Here is a 24,853-nt window from a genome sequence, read left to right on the forward strand (position 1 = left end):
GCTACCCTCAGCACCCCACACATACACACGCATTTCAAACAAAGGGACTACTATATCACCTTTATACTTTGTAACCTACTCTTTTAAACCTCATTTTACAAGTAGAATATATGAAACTATATCTAGAGATATTTTCCTCCTATATTTTTCTATATGTATTTTTACATAGTTGACATTATATAATCTTTAAAAAAACCTTTTTATTATGAATTGAGTGAAAATGTATAGAACACATTATCGATCCCACATTCAACAAATAATACATACGCTTTGTGTCATTGTAATGATTGCATCCCCTTCGATGCACCACCAGTGAAGAGCATTTACCTCTACTCACTTTAACTCTTGCACTCCCACCTGTGTCCTTCACTACCTTCGTCTTACCTGTGTTAACCTCCCTCTTGTTGTATATTGCCTTTCTCATCATCCAAGTTAATTTTTGTCTATTCTCTACCCTATAAATAATTTTCCCTTCCCTCCCAACATTGGTAACCATAATAGAATGTTTCTTTTAGTAAGAAAACCTTTTCTTAATTTTTTACAACAGTGGTCTCATACAGTATTTGTCATTTTGTGATTGACTAATTTCACTCAGCATAATGGCTTCCAGGTTCATCCATGTTCTGAGGTGTTTAGCAGATGCGTTACTATTCTTCAACATTGTATGTATGTACCAAAGTTTGTTTAACTAATCTTCTGTTGACAGGGATTTAGGTTGCCTCTATCTTTTTGCTATTGTGAATAGAGCTGCAATGAACATGGGTGTACATACAGCTATTTGTGTCCCGGCTCTCATTTCTTGAGGATAAATACCAAGTAGAGCGAATGCTGAATCAGACAGTATTTCTATATCCAACTTTATGAGGAAGTGCCATACCATTTTCCACAGTGGTTGCACCATTTCACAGTCTCACCATCCTGTAGGGGGTCCCAGTCTCTCCATAACCTCACTAGCATGTGCCGTTTTTGGTTTTTTTTTTTCGTTTTTCGTTTTTTGATTTTAACTTTGTTACCGATGCTGGGATGAGATGATATCATTGTCATTTTGATTTACATCCCCCTAATAGCTGTGGGTTAATGCGCCATAATGCAAAGCCATTTGAACTGCGAAGTCGGTGGTTCAAGCTCACCAGCTCCTCCTCCTATACAGGATCGCTATGGGTTGGAACTGATTCAATGACACTTAACAACAACAACAACAACAATAACTAGAAGGAGCTCTGGTAGTGTAGTGGTTACGAATCAGGCTGCTAATCTCACAGTAAGCAGTTCGAAACTACCAGCTGTTCCGTGGGAGAAAGATGTGGTTTTCTGCTCCCGTAAAGATTTCCAGCCTCGGAAACCCTGTACAGGGTCACTATGAGTCAGAGCCGACTCCATGGCACATAACAACAACAATAGCTAGTGATCTTAAGCATTTCTTCATATGTTAGTGGGCTGCCTGCATGTTTTCTTTAGTTAAGCGTCTGTGTCCTCTGCCAATTTCTCAATTGGATTATTTGTCTTCTTAATGAGGTGTTGAGGTGTTCTCTGAATTTCAGAGTAGTTCCTTGTCTGATTATGTCATTGCCAATTTTTTTTTTCCCAAGTCTGTGGGTTCTTGTTTTACTCTTTTGTTTTGATGCACATTTGTTATTGTTGTTAGGTGCCATGGAGTCAGTATTGACTCATAGTGACCCTATGCACAGCAGAACGAAACACTGCCCAATCCAGGGCCAACCTCACTACTGTTGCCATGCTTGAGCCCATTGATGCTGCCACTTTTCCAATCCATCTCACTGGGGGTCTTCCTCTTTTCCTCTGACCCTACACCCTACCAAACATGATATCCTTCTCCAGTGACTGGTCACATAAGTGTGTAATTTTTAGGAGGTCTCAGCCATCTATCTTGTCTTCTTCTGTTTGTGTGTTGTCAGTTATGTTGTAGTATATTTATACCATGTATTAGAGCCCCTAAGTTTGTCCCTAATTTTTCATTGATGATCTTTATAGATCTACGTTTCTCATTTAGGTCTTTAATAAACATTGAGTTTGTTTTTGTATATGGTGTAAGGTATAGGTCTTGTTTCATGCTTCTGAAAATGTTTTTCCAGTTTTGCCAACACTGTTTGTTGAAGAGATATCTCTTCCACATTTAATGTGTTTTAGCCCTTTGTTGAAGTACAACTGATGGTAGATGGATGAATTTAATTTTGGATTCTCAATTCTGTTCCATGGTGTATCTTTCATTGTACCAGTACCAAGATGTTTTGACAACTGTGGCTGTGTAGTAGGTTTTGAGATCATGCCATAAGAGGCTGCCTACTTTGTTCTTTTTTAGTAATACTTAGTTTACCCAAGATCTCTTTCCTTCCATATAGTTAATGATTAACTTTTCCATCTCTTTAAAGAATGATATTAGAATGTGGATTGGGATTACATCTATAGATTGCCTTGGGAAGTGTTGACATTTCACAATGTTAAATTCTCCTATTCATGAGCATGGTATACTTTTCCATTTTTTCTAGGTCTTTTTTTGTTGCTTGTAGTAGTGTTTTGTAGTTTTCTTTATATAGGTGTTTTGTTTCTCTGATTAGATTTTTCTTTACTGATTTGTTTTTGTTGTTAAGTGCTATCAAGTCAGTTCTGACCTATAGCAACTCTATATAGGGTTTCCAAGGAGCAGCTGGTGAGCTTGAACTGCTGATCTTGCAGTTCAAATGGCCTATCAGTCTGGTGCATTAGCCCACAGCACCACACCAGGACTTGCTAATTTGGATGCCTTTCATTTCCCTTTCTTGTCTTATAGGTTTAAGATTTCCAGCATAATATTGACTATGCTTTCAGTTTCTCCATTCAGACTGATGTTGGTTGTTGGTTTTGTATTGTAGTTGTTATTAAATATCGTCAAGTAGGTTCTCGCTCATAGTGACCCTATATAGGATTTTGAAGGAGCGGCCAGTGAGATTGAACTGCCAACCTTGTGGTTCAAACCTACATTGTAGTCCAGCACATTAAACCTGCATTGCCACACCAGTATTTGTTTATACATGTTGTTATTGTTGTTAGGTGTCACGGAGTCAGTACCTACTCATACCGACCCTATGCACAATAGAAGGAAACAATGCCCGATGCTGGGCCAACCTCATAATTGTTACCATACTTGGGCCCACTGATGCTGTCACTTTGCCAGTCCATCTTGCAGGCAGTCTTCCTCTTTTTCTCTGACCCTCCAACTTATCAAACATGATATATTTCTCCAGCGACTGGTCCCTCCTGACAATATGTCCGAAGTATGAGAGATGAACTTTGGCCATCCTGGCCTCTAAGGAGAACTCTGGTTGCACTGCTTCTTACACAGATCTATTGGTTCTTTTAGCAGCCCATGGCACTTTGAATATTCTCCTCCAACACCATAATTCAAAAGCATCAATTCTTCTACAGTCTTCCTTATTCACTGTCCAGTTTTCACATGCATATGAGGTTATTGAAAATACCATGGTTTGAATCAGGCACACCTTAGTCCTCAAGCTGACATCATTGCTCTTCAACACTTTAAAAAGGTCTTGTGAAGCAGATTTGCCTTATGCAATAAGTCGTTTGATTTCTTGACTGCTGCTTCTATGAGTGTTGATAGTTGATCCAAGAAGAATGAAGTCCTTGACAACTTCAGTTTTTCTCCATTGATGAGAATGTTGTTTATTGGTCCAGTGGTGAGGATTTTTGTTTTCTTTACATTGAGATACAATCAATACTGAAGGCTGTGCTCTTTGCTCTTCATCAGTAAATATTTTAAGTCCTCTTCACTTTCAGCAAGCAAGGTTGTATCATCTGCATATTACAGATTGTTAATGACTTTTCCTCCAATCCTGAAACCATGTTTTTCTTCATATAATGGTTTCTTGGATATTTGCTCAGCATACAGATTGAATAAGTATGGTGAACGAATACAATCATGTCACACACCTTTCTTAATTTTAAAACATTGAGTGTTCCCATGTTCTGTTCGAACAACTGCCTCTTGGTCCATGTACAGATTCCTCATGAGAACAATTAAGTGTTCTGGAATACTCATACTTCACAATGTTATCCATAGCTTGTCATGATCCACAGAGTTGAAAGCCTTTGTGTAGTCAATAAAGCACAAGTAAACATCTTTCTGATATTTTCTGCTTTCAGCCAAGATCCATCGGACATTAACAATGATATACCTCATTCCACGGCCTCTTCTGAATCTAGCTTGAACCTGGAAGTTCTCTGTCAATGCATGCGTGCATTCATGTCTGTATTACTTTTATTAAAACTTTACTTGCATGGGATATCAAAGAGATTGTCTGATGATTTCCACATTCTGTCGGGTCACCTCGCTTTGGAATGGGAACAAATACAGATGTCTTCCAATCAGTTGGCAAGACAGTTGTCTTTCAAATTTCTTGGCAGAGATGAGTGAGTGCTTCCTGTGCCACCTCACTTTCTTGAAAGATTTCAATTTTTATTCCATCAAATCCTGGTGCCTTGTTGTTTGCCAATTCCTTCTATGTACCTTGGACTTCTTCCTTGAGTATCATTGGTTCTTGATCATATGCTACCTCTTGAAATGGTTGCACATCAACCATTTCCTTTGGATACAGTGACTCTGTATATTCCTTCCATCTTCTTTTGATGCTTTCTGCATCATTCATTAATTTGCCCAGAGAATTCTTCAATAATGAAAGTCGAGGCATGATTTTTTTCTTCAGTTTCCCCAGCTTGAGAAATGCTGAGCGTGTTCTTTCTTTTTGGTGTTCTGACTCTAGAACTTTGCACATTTTGTTGTAATAGTTGACTTTATTTTCTCGATCTGATCTTTGAAATTTTCTGTTCAGCTCTTGGACCTCCTTATTTCTTCCATTTGCTTTAGCATCTCTATGCTGGAGAGCAAGTTTCAGTGTCTCTTCTGACATCCATTTTGACCTTTTCCTTCTTTCTTATCTTCTTAATGACTTTTTGCTTTCTTCATGTATGATGTTCTTGATGTCATCCCACAACTCTTCTGGTCTTCAGTCTTTAGTGTTTAATGTATCAAATCTGTTCTTTAGATGATCTCTAAATTCAGGTGGGATATATTCAATGTCATATTTTGGCTCTCATGGACATGTTTTCATTTTCTTCAGCCTCAGTTTGAATTTACACATGAGCAATTGATGGTCTGTTCCACAATCTGCCCCTGGCCTTGTTTTGGCTGATGATATGGTGCTTTTCCACAGTCTCTTTCTGCAGATGTAGTCAGTTTGATTTCTATGTATTCCCTCTGGCGAGGTCCATGTGTATAGTTGTCTCTTATGCTTTCTAAAAAAGGTATTTGAAATGAACAAACATTGATTTTTGCAGAATTCTATCATATGATCTCCAGCATCATTTCTACCACCAAGGCCATATTTTCCAACTACTGATTCTTCCTATGTGTTCCCAAACTTTGCATTCCAATTACCAGTAATGATCAATACATCTTGATTGCATGTTTGATCAATTTCAGATTGAAGAAGTTGGTAGAATTCTACTGTTTCATCCTCACTGACTTTAGTGGTTGGTGCGTAAATTTGAATAATAGTGGTATTAACTGGTCTTCCCTGTAGGCACATGGATATTATCCTATCACGTACAGCATTGTACCTCATGACTCATCTGGATATGTTCTTTTTGACACCATTCTTCTTCAATTTGTCATTCCCAGCATAGTAAACCATGTGTTTGTCAGGTTCAAAATGGCCAATACCAGTCCATTTCAGCCCACTAATGCCTAAGATATCAATATTTATGTGTTCCATTTAATTTTTGACAATTTCTAATTTTCCTAGATTCATACTTTGTACATTCCATGTTCTGCTTATTAATGGATGCTTACAGCTGTTTCTCTTCATTTTGAGTTGTACCTCATCAGCAAATGAAGGTCCTGAGGGTCTTACTCCCATGGGCTTTACTCCATTCGTATCATCACGGTTAGCTCTACTTTGAGGAGGCTGCTCTTCCCTAGTCGCATTTTGAGTGCTTTAACCTGAGGGGCTCAATTTTCCAGCACTATATCTGACAGTGTTTCTCTGCTATTCATAACGTTTCAGTGACTAAATATTCGGAAATAGTTTGTCATTCCTTCTTCCTAGTCTGCCTTCATCTGGAAGCTCATCTGAAACCTGTCCACCATGGGTGACCCTGTTGGTATTTCAAATACTGGTGGCATAGCTTCTAGAATTACAGCAACTCACAAGCCACCACAGTACAACAATCTGAAAGTACTATTATTCTAACTTTAAGACAAGAAAACAGAAATGCACAAACTTTCTGAAGGTCACACAGATAAAACGTGCCATAAGTGGAACTCAAGTCCAGTGCCTTATTAAGGTTTAAGTTTCAAAACAAAGTCATCATCATATCAACTTGGAGAGTTTCCTCTGACTGACAAATTATAATTCCTGTGGTGGCCAGTTACCTCCATATGTATAGCGCAAGTTGAGTTTTCCAGAATAAATAGGAATACTGCTGCTGGCTACTGTCATTAATAACTGTATCTGCAGGGACAGGTGACTCTGACCACTAACATCAACCTTTCTCTTCTCCCAAATCCCTGGGTCAGTGAAGTATAAAGAGAGAAATAAATAGAGCAAAGGGAACTGAGTCATTTGATCAGAGGGCATTTCACAAACTCACACCACATAATGAGAAAGTAAATTTGGATCACTATTTTTCTGTAGTTTATTCAAAACTGACCTGATGCTGCAAGTGGCACAAAAAGGGCCACATGACCCCCTTCTTCTCCAGTGGCCACAAAGCTTCCTAATTTCTCCCAGAAGTCTCTCACTTCAGGACACAGTAAATTTTGAAGACCAATTTTATAACCTGAGGGAAAAAAACCAAAATGTCACATTGATTTATAACATTGTCATGAACGAAGCTCTTGGTAGTTAGGGAAAATCTGACCACCAATTGAAGATGTCAATATGTGTTTGTAACTGTGGTGTGAAGATCTGTAGAGCATCTCTTCTGCGATGCTGAGCATGGTAGAGCACAAAGGTACCACTCAACAACACAGTGACAAGGCTCCTCTTCACAATCAGGATTAATTGGGCATATAGGTTTAGGTAATTGTGTCTCTGAAAGGAAGAGACATGTGGTTCATGTCAACGAAGATGGTGATGCGTGGGGGTTATAGGAAAGGGAGCTGATTACTGGAAAATTTTATGTTGCCTCCAGGCAGTTTTCTTTCTCAACAGAAAGTTGCTTCTAATTGGCATTCTTCAGAAAATAAAACTTTTCAATAGCCATTTGGCACTGTGGCACTGTGGGATGAGGCACTGGACCACAAGGTCAGTTTGAATTACAAGGACTGTGGTTCAAATTCACCAGCTGCTCCTTGGAAACTCTATACAGGGTCAATATGTGTTGGAACCAACTTGATAGGCATTAACAACAGCAACATTTATGATCTAAATCCAAGAATATGAAAGCTGTAGCGATTAGACCAAGCAGCCATAATCATTAGGGAAACAGACCCATGAGAATGAGGGGACTTCAAAAAAAATTCCATTATCTTTTAATTCCATTTTCCCATGACTTTTTTAAAGACCCTAATATAAAAATCCAGCACTTGTGTTGTTGTGATTATGGAAGCTATGCCTACAGTATTTTTAAATACCACTCTGAAGCTGAAGAAAATGAAAACAAGTCCACGAGAGCCAAAATATGACATTGAATATATTCCACCTGAATTGAGAGATCATCTGAAGAACAGATTTGATACATTAAACACTAAGAAGACCAAAGACCAGAAAAGTTGTGGGATGACATCAAGAATATCATATAGGAAGAAAGCAAAAAGTCATTAAGAAGACAAGAAAGAAGGAAAAGATCAAAATGGAGTCAGAAGAGACACTGAACCTTGCTCTCCAGTGTAGAGATGCTGAAACAAATGGAAAAAATGAGGAGGTCCAAGAGCTGAACAGAAATTTCAAAGATCAGCTCGAGAAGATAAAGTTAACTATGTAAACAAAATGTGCAAAGTTCTGGAGTCAGAACACCAAAAAGGAAGAACATGCTTAGGATTTCTCAGCTGGGGAAACTGAAGGAAAAATTCAAGCCTCCACTTTCATTATTGAAGGATTCTCTGGGCAAATTATGAATGATGCAGAAAGCATCAAAAGAAGATGGAAGGAATAGACAGAGTCACTGTACCAAAGGGAAATGGTTGATATTCAGCTATTTCAAGAGGTAGCATATGATCAAGAGCCAATAATACTGAAGAAGGAAGTGCAATGTACATTGAAGGAATTGGCAAAGAACAAGGCACCAGGAATTGATGGCATAAAAATTGAAATCTTTCAAGAAAGTGAGTCGGCACTGGAAGCACTCACTCATCTCTGCCAAGAAATTTGGAAGACAATTATTTGGCCGACTGATGTAAGAGATCCATATTTGTGCCCATTCCAAAGAGAGGTGACCCAATGGAATGCGGAAATCATCAGACAATATATCTTTGATATCCTATGCAAGTAAAGTTTTACTAAAGCTAACACAGAAATGGCTGCAAGCATACATTGACAAAGAACTTTCAGAGGTTCAAGCTGGATTCAGAAGAGGCTGTGGAATGAGGGATATCATTGCTGATGTCCGATGGATTTTGGCTGAAAGCATAGACTATCAGAAAGATGTTTACCTGTGCTTTATTGACTACACAAAGGCTTTCGATTGTGTGGATCATGACAAGCTGTGGACAACATTGCAAAGTATGAGTATTCCAGAACACTTACTTGTTCTCATGAGGAATCTGTATATAAACCAAGAGGCAGTTGTTCGAACAGAACATGGGAACACTGAATGGTTTCAAATAAAGAAAGGTGTGAGACAGGGTTCTATTCTTTCTCCAGACTCATTCAACCTGTATGCTGAGCAAATAATCCAAGAACCTGGGTTATATGAACTAAAACATGGCATCAGGATTGGAGGAAGACTCATTAACAACCTGCGATACGCAGATGATACAACCTTGCTTGCTAAAAGTGAAGAGGATTTAAAATATTTACTAATGAAAATTAAAGAGCACAGCCTTCAGCATTGATGGCATCTCAATGGAAAGAAAACCAAAATCCTTGCCACTGGACCAATATACAACATTCTTATCAACAGAGAAAATATTGAAGTTGTCAAGGACTTCATTCTTCTTGGATCAACTATCAACACTCATGGAAGCAGCAGTCAAGAACTCAAATGACGTATTGCATTAGGCAAATCTGCTGCACAAGACCTTTTTAAAATGTTGAAGAGCAAACAGGTCACTAAGGTGTGCCTGACCCAAGCCATGGTATTTTCAATAGCCTCATATGCATGTGAAAGCTGGACAGTGAATAAGGAAGACTGTAGAAGAATTGATGCTTTTGAGTTATGGCATTGGAAGAGAATATTGAAAATGACATTGGCTGCCAAAAGAACAAACAGATCTGTGTTAGAAAAAGTGCAGCCAGAGTGCTCCTTAGAGGCCAGGATGGCCAAACTTCATCTCTTACTTCGGACATACTGTCAAGGAGGGACCAGTCACAGGAGAAGGATATCATGTTTGGTAAGGTGGATTGTCATGTTTGGTAAGGAGAAAAAGAGGAAGGATGTCATGTTTGGTAAGGAGAAAAAGAGGAAGACCCCCAGCTAGATGGATTGGCAAAGTGGCAGCATCAGTGGGCTCACGTGGGACAACAATTGTGAGGCTGGCCCAGGATCTGGCAGTGTTTCATTCTGTTCTACACAGGGTCACTATGAGTCACTACCAACTCGATGGTACCTAACAACAACAATGGTCACACATAGTGGACAGGTTTCAGTGGCATTTCCAGACTAACACAGACTAGGAAAAAGGAAAAGCACATAACTTCTGAATGGTTAACCACTAAAAATCTTATGAATAGTAATGGAACATTGTCAGATATAGTGCTGGAAGATAAGACTCTCAGGTAAGAAGGCATTCAATATGTAACTGACAAAGATCTGCCTCCTAAAAGTAGAGTTGACCTTAATGATGTGAATAGAGCAAAGCTTCCATGGTCTTCATTTGCTGGTGGGGCACAACTCAAAATGAGAATAGATAGCCACAAACATTCATTAATCAGGACATGGAATGTACAAAGTATGAATCTAGGAAAATTGGAAGTCATCAAAACTGAAACATAGAAGAGAGGTAGCCAGATGGTGGTCTAGGCAGAAGGCTATATGGACCCTTTACAACAAAGATATGGAAAACCAAATGACACAGATACAGATGATAGTTCTGGAACTCTGAGTTTCAGATGAAAGAACAGAAAAGTCGATTGAATGCTTACTAGGTGAGACAGCTGAACAGACACGGCAAAAAAGGGAGAATCTGGTGACCTGCGCTGGTGACCATATGAGAACAGGCATCTTGAGCTTTTGTACATGGCTTCAGATACAAGAAAGCATAAGTGGTTGGTATTGTAAAATTCTATCATGCTATCTCCAGCATCGTTTCTATTACTGACACCCTGTTTTTCAACAACTGATTTTCCTTTCTTTGTTTCCATTCCAATCACCAGTAATTATCAATACATCTTGATTGAATGTTTGATCAATTTCAGACTGAAGAAGTTAATAGACTTCTTGAATTTCATCCTTACTGGCTCTAGTGTTGGTGAACAAACTTGCATAATGGCATTAACTGTTCAGCTTTGTTGCTGAATGGATACTATACTATCACAGACAGCATTATACTTCAAGATAGAGCTTGAAATGTTCTTTTTTTATGATGAATGTGATGTCATTTCTTTTGGCATTCATGGCATAGTAAACCATATGATTGTCAAATTCAATATTGTCAATAGTAGTCCATTTCAGCTCAAAAATACTTGGAATATCAGTCTTTATGTGCTCCATTTCATTTTTTACAACTTCCAGTTCCTTGATTCACATTTTGTAAATTCCATGTTCCTTTTATTAATGGTTGTTTACAGCTCTTTCTCCTCTTGAGTTATGTCCTATCAGCAAATGAAGTTCTCAAAATCTTAACTCCATTTGCATCATCACAGACAACTGTACTTTGCAGAGGCAGCTCTTTCCCAGTTTTATTTGACTGTTTCCACTTGAGGGGTTAATCTTTCAGCAGTATATCTGACAGTAATCTTCTTATGCTATTCATAATGTTTCAATATTCAACATTTCTTTATTGTTGTTGTTCTTAGGTACCATCAAGTCACTGCCAACTCATAGACACCTATGCACAACAGAACGAATCATTGCCCAGTCCTGTGCCAATCACAATCGTTGCTGCACCTGAACTCATTGCTGCTGCCACTGTGCAAGCCCATCTTGTTGGGGGTCTTTGTTCTTTTTGATGACTCTCCACTTTACAAAGCATGATATCCTTCTCCATGGAATGGTCCCTTCCTGATAATGTGTTCAAAGTATGAGAGACGAAGTTTGGCCATCCTGGTTTCTAAGGAGCATTTTGGCTGTACTTCTTCCAACACATATTAGTTTGTTCTTCTGGTAATACATGGTACTTTTGATAGTCTCCTCCATCACCATAACTCAAGTGCATCCATTCTACAATCTTCCTTACTCATTGTCCAACTTTAACATGCATATAAGTTGTTGAAAATAGCGTGGCTTGGGTCAGGCACACCTTAGTCCTCAAACTGACATCTTTGCTTTTGAACACTTTAAAGAGGTCTTGTGCAGTCTCATGCAATATGTAGTTTGCCTAATGCAATATGTCATTTGATTTCTTGACTGCTGCTTCCATGAGTGTTACTGGTCAATCTGAGCAAAATGAAGTCTTCAACAAATTCAAACTTTTCTCCATTTATCTTGTTATTTACTGGTACACTGGTGAGGATTTTTGTTTTTTTTTACATTTAGGTGCAACCCATACCATAGACTGTGGCCTTTAATTTTCATCAGTAAATATTTTAAGTCCTCTTCAATTTCAGCAAGCAAGGTTATATCATCTGCATATCGTAGGTTGTTAATCAGTCTTCCTCCAATCATGATACCATGTTCTTCTTCATATAACCCAGCTTCTCAAATTATTTGCTCAGTGTTCACACTGAATAAGTATGGTGAAAAAATACAACGCTGGTGCACTCCTTTCCTGATTTTAAACCATTCAGTGTCTTCTTGTTCTGTTTGAAAGGCTGCCTTTTGGTCTATATATAGGTGCCTCATGAGCACAGTTAAGTCTTCTGGAATGCTCATTTTCTGCACTGTTGTCCATAACTTGTCATGATCTACACAATTGAAAATCTTTGCATAGTCAATACAGCACAAGTGAGCACAAAATTTGTGGTATTCTCTGCTTTCAGACAAAATCCACCTAATGTCAGCAATGATATCCCTCGTTCCTCATCATCATCTACATCTAGCTTGAACCTCTGGCAGTTCTCTGTCAATGTACTGCTGGAACCATTTAAAAATTATCTTTAGCGAAATTTTACTTGCATGTGATATTAATGATATTGTCCCATGATTTCTGCATTCTTTTGGGTCACCTCTTTTTGGAATGGGCACAAACATGGATCTCTTCCAATCAGCTGGTCAGGTAGCTGTCGTTCAAATTTCTCTGCATAGATGAGTGTGCTGCATCAGTTTACTGAAAAATTTCGATTTGTATTCCATCAATTCGCCGAGGCTTGTGCTTTATCAATACCTTCAGTGCACTTTGGACTTCTTCCTTTAGTACCATTGGCTCTTGACCATATGCTACCTCTTGAAATAGTTGAACATAGACCATTTCTTTTTGGTATAGTGACTGTGTATTTCTTCTATCTTTTTGGATGCTTTCTGCATCATTCAATATTTTGTCCATAGAATCATTCAATATTGCAAATCGATATTTGAATTTTTTTTCTTCAGTTCTTTCGGCTCGAGAAATGCTGAGTGTCCTTTTCCCTTTTGGTTTTCTAATGCCAGGTCTTTGCACAATTCATTATAATATTTGATTTTGTCTTTTCAAGCTGCCCTTGGAAATTTTCTATTCAGCTCCTCATTTCTTCCATTGCTTTAGCATCTCCATTCTCCATACTAAAGAGCGTGTTTCAGATTCTCTTCTGACATTCTTCTTGGTCTTTTCTTTCTTTCTTGTCTTCTTAATGACCTTTTCTTTGTTCATATATGATGTTCCTTGATGTCATCCCACAACTCTTCTGGTCTTCAGTCATTAGTGTCTTATACAGCTAATGTTCTTCAGATGTTGGTGGGATATGTTCAAGGTCATATTTTGGCTCTGAAGCACTTGTTTTAATTTTCTTCAGCTTCAGCCTGGACTTGCATACAAGCAATGGATGGTCTGTTCCACAGTCTGCCCTTGGCCTTATTTTGGCTGATGATATGGAGCTTTTCCACCATCATTTCCCACAGATGTAGTCAATTTGATTTCTGTGTATCCATCTGGTGAAATCCATGTGTATAGTCATATTTTATGTCGCTTAAAAAAGGAATCTGCAATGAAGAAGTCATTGCTCTTGCAGATTTCTATCATGTGATCTCCAGCATCATTTCTATCACCAAGGCCATACTTTCCAACTATCGATCCTTCCTCTTTATTTCTAATCTTTGCATTCCAATTGCTAGTAATTACCAATACATCTTGATTGCATGTTTGATCAGTTTCAGACTGTAGAAGTTGGTAGAATTCTTCAATTTCATAATCACTGGCTTTAGTGGTCGGTGCATGAATTTGAATAACAAGTGGTATCATCTGGCCTTCCTTGTAGGCATATGGATATTATCCTATCTCAGCCAGCATTACATTTCTAGATAGATCTTGAAATGTTCTTTTTGATGATGAATGTGATACCATTAGTCTCTAATTTGTCATACTCGGCATAGTGAACCATGTGATTGTCAGATTCAAAATGGCCAATACCAATCCATTTCAGCTTATTAATGCCTAGGATATTGATGTTTATGCATTCCATTTCATTTTTGACAACTTTTAATTTTCCTAGATTCAAACTTCCTACAATCCAGGTTCCAAATTTCAATGGATGTTTACAGCTGTTTCTCCTCATTTCGAGTTGCACCCACCAGCAAATGAAGGTCCTAAAGACTTTACTCATCACAGTCAACTCTACTATGAGGAGGCAGCTCTTCCCCAGTCTTAGTTTCAGTACTTTCCAATATGAGGGCCTCATCTCCCAGCACTATATCTGACAGTATTCTGGTGCTCTTCATCATGTTTCAGTATTCAATATTCTGGTGCTATCATAAGGTTTTCAATGACTAAATATTAAGAAGTAGTCCATCTTTCCTTTCTTCCTCATCTGTCATAGTCTGGAAGCTTATCTGAAACCTGTCCACCATGGGTGACCCTGCTGGTATTTAAAATACTAGTGGCACAGCTTCCAGAATCACAGCAATATACAAGCCACTACTCTGGTAGCGTAGTGGTTACGAATCGGGCTGCGAACCGGAAGGTCAGCAGTTCGAAACTACCAGCTGCTCCGCGGGAGAAAGATGAAGCGATCTGCTCCCGTAAAGATTTACAGCCTCGGAAACCCTATTCAGGGTCGCTATGGGTCGGAACCAACTCGACGGCACTTAACAACAACAACAACAACAGTACAACAAACAGATGAGTGGTGGACTTCTTTACTAGTCAGCTGTAAATTCAGGAAGATGAAACAGCTTGTATCATAATGCCGAATTTGACTTCTATAAATAGTTTGGGTTCTCTGTCCTTTGGGTAATAATGCGCTGCAGCAGACATTGTGCAGCAGTGTGAGTCATTAGTCTCAACAGGGTGCAGGGTGGGTCATCCAGAAAGTCCTGGGGTTTTCCAAAGTCGAAATGCTTCCCAAATTGTCACTCAATAAATAAGTCATTCCGCACAGGAAGACACCCAATGATGGTAAACACTACTGAAGCATCTTCCCTCTCACCTCCTGGGAATTCTGTGTGATGACTCCACTAAACAACAGGTGTCTGCAGCCATGTATAAAGGTGTCCTGGAGACTCTGCATTCTTGTGCCAAGGTAATGAGATGAAAACAAGGCTGGCACAAGAATCCTGGGATTTCCTTCTTTCCATTTCAAGGTCTTTGTGCATAATGGAGGCACTTCTTTGTGTGACAGGGTAAGAGATTTCATTGTTGTTGTTGTTTTCAAGGTCAAGACTTTTAGAAAAGCATTATAATGATACAGAAGGAAACTAGTTTTCTGAGATACTTACTACTAGTGTTGTTTTAAGAAACAGTAATAATCAGAAAAAGGTAAGTATGAACATCTTTCTGATCAGGAGAACACATAGGTTGAGATGAGGCAACTCTAAGATGCTCTGTCACTAGATATGAGGTGAACCTGCCGCCGTAGACTAAACCTGCCATTGATACCTCCCTAACACAGCTTCCAGAATCACAGCAATATACAAACTCTATATTGTATGCAATATACAATATAGAGAAGAGTTAAACCGAAAAACAGAACCCACTGCCACCAGATCGCTTCCAACTCATGATAAGCCCATGTGTTTCTTACGGTTTTCTCATCTATAATCTTTATACCAGGTGTCCTGGTAGCACATTGGGTTAAGCAATGGGCTGCTAACCAAAAGGTCGGCAGATACAACCCACCTGGGAGAAAGATGAGGCACTCTTCTTCTATAAAGATTTAAAGCTTTGGAAACTCTATGTTGTTGTTGTTATGTGTTGAATAGGTTTTGACCCATAGCGACCCTGTATAGGATTTCTGAGAAGCAGCTGGTGAGTTGGAACTGCTGATCTTGTGGTTCAAACCGACCTCCCATGAACCCTCAGTGCCACACCAGGACTCCTGGGAAACCATATAGGGAAGTTCCTTTCTTCCTATAGGGTTGTCATGAATCAGAATCAACTTGATGGCTGTGATTTTTTTTTTTTTTTTAAATCTTTACAGCAACAGGCCTCTATTTCTCTGTGTCACTGTGTGGGCTCACCCTGCCAATCTTTAGGTTAGTTAAATGTAAACTATCTGACAAGAATTAGCATGTAATCAATTATACATTTAAATTCCAAACAAAATGCACCCCTGCTTTACATTTTGGGACTATATTCAAGCCTCTGGAACATAACTTGCTCTAGGCATAAGGTGAACGAAGCCAGGAAAGCCAACAATAAACTAAAACTAACCCAAAGCAGTGAGTTTTAGCTAATAATAAAACTCAGTTACACAGTTCCTAGTATGCTAAATTCTAGCTGCCAAGACAAGTTGGCAGGCAACTCAGGGACCCACACTGCCTTCTGGATCAGTGACCATCTTATTCTCATTCTTGAGTTAATAAAAAATGTTACAACATTCCATTTCAGATATAAATTATAAAGGAGATAAATGGTATTATGAGGAAGAACAAGAAGTAAAGGTTAATTCTAAATATTTATCATTTCACACAAACACACACACAAAAGGAAAGGAAGCCATGTAGAGTTTGAAAGATGCCCCATAACAAATGAATGGTCTCAGCCAAGTGGGAGTGTCACATATGTCTTCACTGCATATCCACGGCAGGGTCTTGGTAGCTGTTGCTGTTAAAATGGTTCTCCTTTATAAAATTAACATCAATACTCCTTAGCAAATTGGAACTGAACTCTGAAAGTCATGCCTGTGGACACACACTACACAAGGGTAAAGTTGCTTGATTGTTCTTTACCAAGCCCCTGTCCTACCTTGCAGTAAATCGATTTCTCTGCTATCTCCAGTGCTAAATATCCCCATGCTCTGTGCCTTCCTCCCATTCAGAGCTTTTTCTATAAGAGAAAGCAGGCTCTCCAAGGTTATCCCACAGTGCTCATAGACCACAGAAATGACGTCCGTCTTCACGCTGTCCACAACCATCTAGAAAATGAAACCAGCATTGTAGGAACCCAAACCACTAGCTTTGGATATTTATTAATGAAAGCAATGTAATGGATATGTAATATACTATGATTTATAAATAATGCATTTTTTAGAAATTATTAATATTTTCAGAAATTATGGAAGGAGGATAAGCATCACCCTCCATTAGCTTATTTTTAAATTCTTTTGGTTTCTAATTATAAAAGGAGAAGAGTAAATAAATGTCTAACTCTATCACTCAGATAAATAATATTAACACTCTAGTATATTTTCTCCTAGCCTTTTTTTTTCCTTGTATACAACCTTGCACAGAGACATATACACAGATAAGAATAATAAAATTGAAATCATACAGTTTTAAAATGCACTTCTTAGTAGATTCTAAAGTTTCCCCTTTTTATTTTTACACTGAGGATTTTTAAATTATCCAATATTCATTAATATTAATCAATATTAATATCACTTTTAATCACTATTAATACCACTGCTCTTTGAATTAACAGCCAAATAAAGTGTCCTTGTGGCAAAGGTAATTCATAGTAGCAAGCAACAAACCGGAAAGTTATTGAAGTAGCTGATTTTTTTTTTTTTTCCAACTCCTTACATCACATTCTGAAGATTGCATTTGAGCAGAACAGAAAACTCACTATATAGTAATGCACTATTTTTTTACCTAAACTCCCATCACAGTCATAATAAAATAATTATGACATAGTCTTCTCATTTAAAGAAAAATTATTGAATGCCAGTTTATTCACCCATTCTCTGTTGCCAACTAACCTCTGTGCCCAACATGAGGAATCTTTTACAATTGGGGAGCCTGTCTGTGGCCCACTTGGAGATCAAAGCCCTGATCTTGCTTTTATGTGGACCCCCACTGAGTTAGTTGACTGTGATTGATTAGATTCTATTCCTACATGCTCCAAAAGAGAAGGGATTTCATTCCTCAAGAACAATCATTTTGTTAGAAATTGGAATTATATTTGAATACAGAATAAAGGTAATACAGAATATAGAATAAAGGTAATACAGTTTTGCTAAAGGTAATACAGAAACAGCTACAAGCATACATTGACAGAGAACTTCCAGAGGTTCAAGCTGGAGTCAGAAGAGGCCGTGGAACGAGAGATATCATTGCTGATGTCCGATGGATCTTGGCTGAAAGCAGAGAATATAAGAAGGATGTTTACCTGTGCTTTATTAACTACGCAAAGGCTTTCGATTGTGTGGATCATGACAAGCTATGGACAACATTGAGAAGTATGAGTATTCCAGAACACTTAATTGTACTTCTAAGAAATCTGTACCTAGACCAAGAAGCAGTTGTTCGAAGAGAACATGGGAACACTGAATGTTTTAAAATTGGGAAAGGTGTGAGACAGGGTTGTATCCTTTCACTATACTTATTCAACCTGTATGCTGAGCAAATAATACGAGAAGCTGGGTTCTATGAAGAAAAACGTGACATCAGGATTAGAGGAAGACTCATTAACAACCTGCGATATGCAGATGATACAACCTTGATCGCTGAAAGTGAAGAGAACTTGAAACATTTACTTATGAAGATCAAAGAGCACAGTCTTCGATATGGATTACATCTCAATGTCAAGAAAACAAAAATCCTCACCACTGGACCAGTAAACAACATTCTTATCAATGGAGAAAAGATTGAAGTGGTCAAGGACTTCATTCTTCTTGGATCAACTATCAACACTCACGGAAGCAGCAGTCAAGAGATCAGACAACGTATTGCACTGAGCAAATCTGCTGCACAGGAACTTTTTAAAGTATTGAAGAGCAGAGATGTCAGCTTGAGGACTAAGGTGTACCTGACCCAGGCCATGGTATTTTCAATAGCCTCATATGGATGCGAAAGCTGGACAGTGAATAAGGAAGATCATAGAAGAATTGATGCCTTTGAGTTGTGGTGTTGGAGGAGAATACTGAAAGTGCCATGGACTGCCAAAAGAACCAATAGACCTGTTTTGGAAGAAGTGCAGCCAGAGTGCTCCTTGTAGGCCAGGATGGCTAAGCTTCGTCTCTCCTACTTTGGACATATTGTCCGGAGGAAACAATCGTTGGAGAAGGATGTCATGCTGGGTAGGGTGGAGAGTCAGAGAAAAAGAGGAAGACCTCTAACGAGATGGATTGGCCAGGTGGCATCATTGATGGACTCAAGTGTGGCAGCGGTAGTGAGGTTGGCCCAGGATTGGACATTGTTTCATTCTGCTGTGCATGGGGTCGCTATGAGTCGGTTCCGACTCGATGGCACCTGACAACAACAACAACAACAACATAGAATAAATATCCTGGTATGCCACTGTAGGATAAGTACTGGACTGTAAACTACAAGATAGGCAGTTCAAACCCATCCGATGTTCCTCAGAAACCCTGTACAGGGTTGCTATGAATTGGAATCAACACAATGGTACTTAACAACAAAAATATAAATGTGACACCGTTTCTGTGGATGCTGCAGTCTGTTTCCTCCAGGTAACTGACAGCTCATCGAATTTGGCTCTTTATAAAGCTGACACATACCATCCTCATTTCCATCCCCCATTACAGAACATGAGAGGGGATAGGCAAGACCTTTCAGGAAGTAGAAAGACTAAAGCATTAGGGATCCTGAGGGAAGGCCTGGTAGGAATGATTTAGCTGCTTTGTCCCAGCAAACTTAGTTTCTAATTTCAGAAAACGACACAGTTCCTGACCAAGGAAGATACCTGCCTCCAGCCTGAAGTAAAGTCCTTAGCCTCAAACAACAATTTCTACCTCAGCAGTTCCAAGAAATGACAGCAATGGGCTTCTTGCCATGAAACATTGTTGGAACAAAAAGGAGCAAAAGCAGGGTTATGCTGACTGCCTGGCTTCTCAGCCAACGTAGATGTCTCAGGCCAAAACTTGAATAATGTAACCAAATTCAGAACTTAGCTGACATCTTCAGTTGCTTTTCCTTTCTTAAAGAGCTCTGGGGAGCTTCTTAACACCTAACATTGAAAATTGTGAATCTGAGAGAATCTTCTTTCTTTCCTTCAAAAGGTATCTAACTTATCTGAGTATCTTGTTATTTGTACCATATATTGATAGCCAATAAATTGTATTTTCTCCAAAATATATATATATGAACTTTGAAGTTCCTAGGAAAATGGAATTGAGAGATAATAGAATTTTCCCACAAACTCTTGGAAGCCCCCTTGCATATAATGTTATTACAGAAAGAATCTATTTAAAATAAATTTAATCATACTGTCATTAAATAGGTCACAAAATAAGATTTCTAACATTCTTCTTTTGAGATGTAGTGGTTACATAATAGCAAATTGCTTGGGATTTCCAATTATAAAAAAAAATTCTGTTCTTTTTGTGGTTGAGTGCCACTAAGCCAATTCCAACTCACAGCAACCTCACGTGACAAAGCAGAAGTCATCTTCATAGAGGCAGACTGCCAGGGTTTAGCCATAGAACCAGTGGGTGGGTTTGAACTGACAGTCTTTTTGTTAGCAGCCATGTGCTTACCTAAGGAGCTCTGGTAGCGTAGTGGTTACGAATTGGGCTGTGAACCTCAAGGTCAGCAGTTCAAAACTACCAGCCCCTCCACAGGAGAAAGATGAGGCATTCTACTCCCATAAAGATTTATAGCTTCGGAAACCCTGTGCAGGGTCACTATGAGTCAGAATCGGCTCAGTGGTACTTAACAACAACATGTGCTTACCTGGCACTACCAGGATTCCTTCTTTGTAGATTAAGGACAACAAATTCAATTCAATAAGAATTTACTGAACATCGATTAAATGCCAGGCAGTTTTGGCCTTTTATGCTGATTTAAAATCATATTGATTAATGGTTATCTTTTTTGCTTCCAGTTTTAAAAATTGTTTGGGGTGTCTACATTTACACTTAGGTAAGACCACTTTCCTTTCAGGAAACATCATTTGTATTCACATGGAGGCTAAATGTTTACCGCTCGTCCTCTAGTCTAGATGATGAACACTGATTCAGAAAAACATTGGCTTTTTCACATACTTTGTACCTCGTATGCAGGAATCCGAGATGATATTAATATGCAGTGCGGCTGGAAAGCATCTGAAGAGCAGTCATAATTTTTATGAACTCTATACCAATATTTCTTTGATAATAAAGGGTAGGAATGTCTTCCAGAAATATTATTTCTATAGGGAAAAAAGGAGAACAAGAGAAGTTTTCATTTTCTCTCAATTTTAAGTAAGCACTAAAATGTTCTATTCTATCAGTTACACTATGCAATGCACATGGCCTGAGTGCATCAGTCTCTCAAAAGAACAGTGGCAAATGGGGCTCGTGGGCTGGGGGGGATCTACCTTGCCCTCTGAGCGCCTCCTCTGATCTGACTCATAGTGACCCTGTACGGTTTCTGAGCCTGTAGCATACTACAGTAGCAGAAAGCCTCATCTTTTTCCTGAGGAACACCTGGTGGACTCAAACCACCAACCTTGTGGTTTAAAGTCCAGTGCTTACCCTATGGAGCCACCACTCCCAAGAACTACCATATGACCCAACAATTTGACTCCTGGAAAACAAAGCCTTAGAGACTTGTACACCAATGTTCATTGCAGTATTATTCACAATGGTCCCAAAGTGGAAACAACAGAAATGCCCATCAGCAGATGAACAAAATGTGGCAGCTACACACAGTGGAACACTACTCAGCTAGTAAGGGAAATGAAGTCTTGACACAGGCTATACAATATCAATGGAACTTGAAGATGTTATGCTGAATAATTAAATCCATCACAAAAGGGCAGATAGTGTATGACCTCAGTTATATAAAAAGACAAGAACAGAGTAGGCAAATGTATAGAACAGAAAGTTAATTAGTGGTCATCAGGGGTGGAAGGAATGGCAAAAGGGAAGGGAGGTCAATTGTGATAGAAAACTCACTTTGACTGAGGATAGGTTTGCACAGCTGATTGTTGTAATTTCTGTCAATAAGATGTACATCGATAAAAAAGTTGAATGGCGAAAGTTGTGTAATTGATACATTTGTTACAATAAAAAAAAAGTCAGGGGGAAGTTGCTGCTGCTGCTTACATACAAGTAAACACTTCATGGAATTTGATTCCTTGGTTTGGAGGTTTAGTAATAGTAGCAACATTATATATAGGATTTCTGTGGGAAGATGCTCTGGTAGTGTAGTGGTTACAAATTGGGCTGTGAACTGCAAGGTCAGCAGTTTGAAACTACCAGCAGTTCCATGGGAGAAAGATGAGGCTATCTGCTCCCTTAAAGATTTACAGCCTCAGAAACCCTGTACAGGGTCGTTATGAGTTGGAACCGACTCCATGGCACATAACAACAACAATAAATCTTTATGGGAGCAGAAAGGTAATGGTTTTATGGGACAACCCCATTAATTGGTGTAATAATGTGTTCAGTGTTTCTGTTCTGTCTCCTAATTCTGTGCATAGTGCTCAGGATCTTTAATGCTTGCAAGCACTGGCCATCCTTGCTGCAATTGATCTCTATATTCCTGGAACAAGAAAGGAAGAGAAAGAATCAGTAATACAAAAATTCCTATTGCTGATTGCTTGCATGAACAACTGTCTCCATTATCACGAAATCAAAAGAACCAGATGGTACTTGGCTACCATTACCAAATATTTTGATTAAAGAGTCCATAGAAGAATCCTGATCAAAGGGTGTGGGGATATAGAACAGATTTCAAATGTTCATGGACTTCTCACTTTCTGGAGCCATGAAGGGTGAATGAACCTTGAATCTATTGCTCAGAAATAATCTTTAAACCATGAAACAAAAATGTCACCTGCAATCTTCTTAAGGACTCCTGGTTTAGTGCTATAGGATAGGCACTGGACTTAGAACCACAAGGTCGATGGTTCACACCCACCAGCTGCTCCTTGGAAACCCTATATAAGGTTACTATGAGTTGGAACCAACTCAACAACACCTAACAACAACAACAACAATCCTCTTAAAACAAAACAATCAAAACCCAAAATCAAACTCATTACTATAAAGTCAATTCTGACTCATAATAACTCTATGGGGTTTCTGAAACGAAATCTTTAGGGGAGCAGACAGTCTCATCTTTCTTCCTTGGAGCACCTGGTGAGTTTGAACCACCAACCTTGTAGTTAGCAACCCAAATTTGAGCATTATGCTCTTTTAAAAACTGTTGTTGTAGTTGTTGTTGTTGTGTGCTATTGCCTAAGTTCTGACTCACAGTGACCCTGTGTAGGGTTTTTAAGGCTGTAAATTTTTATAGAAGCAGAAAACCCCCCTTTTATCCCCCAGGGGCAGCTGGTGGGCTTAAACTACCAACCTTGTGGTTAGCAGTCTGGTGCTTATCCTAGAGTGTGACTAGCACTCCCTAAAAAAAAAGTTGACCCCATAGCATTTTTAAAACTACATGGGATCAAATTGACAACAATTAAAAAAAAAAAAACTAGATAGGAAGCTTAGTGGGGCAGTGAGTTTATGTTGATGAGTGAGGAGCAACCCAGACAAGGAGAACCATTGCACAACTTGCATAATGTCATCATTGTTACAGAATTCTCCATGTAGACACTGGAATTGGTGTCTGTTCTGTTGTTGAAAAAATGGAATTAAAAGAAAATGGAGGATGGCAGCTAGGGTGGAGGTGCAGTGAGGTTCGCCATAAGCAATACCATGGAATACCAGGCAAAGCAGATCCAGGGCAGAGCTCCAAAACTCATATGAATATTTTAAAAGTTTGAAGGCTTACAGTTAGTGGAACTTGAAGCAGAAGTAAGAAATCACATACTTTTGAATCTGCCGGGCTTGGAGACTGGGAGCCAACAATGTGGGAGAGACCAAATGGCAAGACCAAGCCAGGGAGCAGACACACCATTAGAAAAATGCCGCAGGAACCTTGGCGCAAAAGTGGACAATACACTTGGTCGGTTTTGCTTTGTTCTGATTTTCTTTTTTTTTGGTATCTGTTCATTGCCCCCCTAACTCCCCCCCCCCCCCCGTTTGCGCACCTCCATTCTGGTGACTAGAGGGGGTGCCTGAGTGGGTGGACATCCCCACCCTCACCACTGGTAGGTTCTCTGTCACACATGTGCCCAGATAATCATAAGACAAGAGCTGGCCCTGAACTGTTTTCTTGTTTCGTTTTTGTTTTTTTTTTAAATATGGGAAAGGCTAGGACAGGGGTGTAGAGAGGGAAAGAGAGTTTAAAAACAAAACAGGACAAAAATTAAATCAAAATCCTGAGGTATAGCATAACAACCAACAGTGGCATCTTGAAATCTCTCAGGCAGCTTTGAAGGCAAGACACTGAAGAGAGGACATTAAAGTCATACTCATATTAGGCTACAGATTTTCTTTTCTTCTTCACCCCTCCTTTCCCTTTTCTGCAATTATAGACTACAGCATTCAGTCTAGTTCTGTTTTTGTTTTTGTTTGGGGGATTTTTTTCTTGTTTTTTTTTTTTTTGCTGGTGCTGTTTTGTTGTTTTATGCTCCCCCTTCTACCTTTGGGGGACTCTTTCTCTTCATATATTACCCAAGAAGAGACAGCAACTGCTGCCATATAGTCAAGCTACAGTCACGCTCTATAAAACATCAAAACCCAGGCAAGAACCAATACCAACTGCCATATACCAAGGAGGCAGACAAAATCTGTGAAAGTTACTCTGAGTTAAGCAATAAGAAGAGTGAAAAGGGAAGCCCACATCCTGATCACATCTACTTGGAAGCAATCAGAAAGCATAAAAAACACCAAAACACATACTCAATTAAGTGTTAAGGTCACAGATAAACACTAAACATGTCCAAGAAGCAAAAGCAGATGACCATATCAGCAAATGTCCAGAAACAAGATAAAATGTCTGAGACAAATGAACTAGAGTTAGACCTCTATGGACTACATTCTGGAAGGAGGCCAGGCCTTGGAAATGCCTGAGAAGGAATTCAGAAAAATGAATATAAAATGCTTCAAAACACTTTACAATGGAATTGAGAAAAATAAGAAGTCAGGAAAGTGCTACAAGAACAATCAAATAAGATAGA

The 24,853-nt window shown here is 38.9% G+C and overlaps 1 protein-coding gene across 1 annotated transcript in view; it reads right to left on the reverse strand.

Annotated features, from left to right (window-relative positions):
• Nucleotides 1-24,853, reverse strand: part of ECT2L (epithelial cell transforming sequence 2 oncogene-like) — a 107,368-nt gene that overhangs the window by 51,912 nt on the left and 30,603 nt on the right. The window contains exons 6-8 of the mRNA XM_006834623.1: nt 20,851-20,989; nt 16,646-16,814; nt 6,724-6,852 (exon numbers count right to left, since the gene is read on the reverse strand). Coding sequence (XP_006834686.1) covers nt 6,724-6,852; nt 16,646-16,814; nt 20,851-20,989 — 437 coding nt within the window. The remainder of the gene's footprint in view (nt 1-6,723; nt 6,853-16,645; nt 16,815-20,850; nt 20,990-24,853) is intronic.

This window comes from Chrysochloris asiatica, unplaced genomic scaffold (assembly GCF_000296735.1).
Source record: "Chrysochloris asiatica unplaced genomic scaffold, ChrAsi1.0 scaffold00013, whole genome shotgun sequence".
NCBI classification, from domain to species: domain Eukaryota; kingdom Metazoa; phylum Chordata; class Mammalia; order Afrosoricida; family Chrysochloridae; genus Chrysochloris; species Chrysochloris asiatica.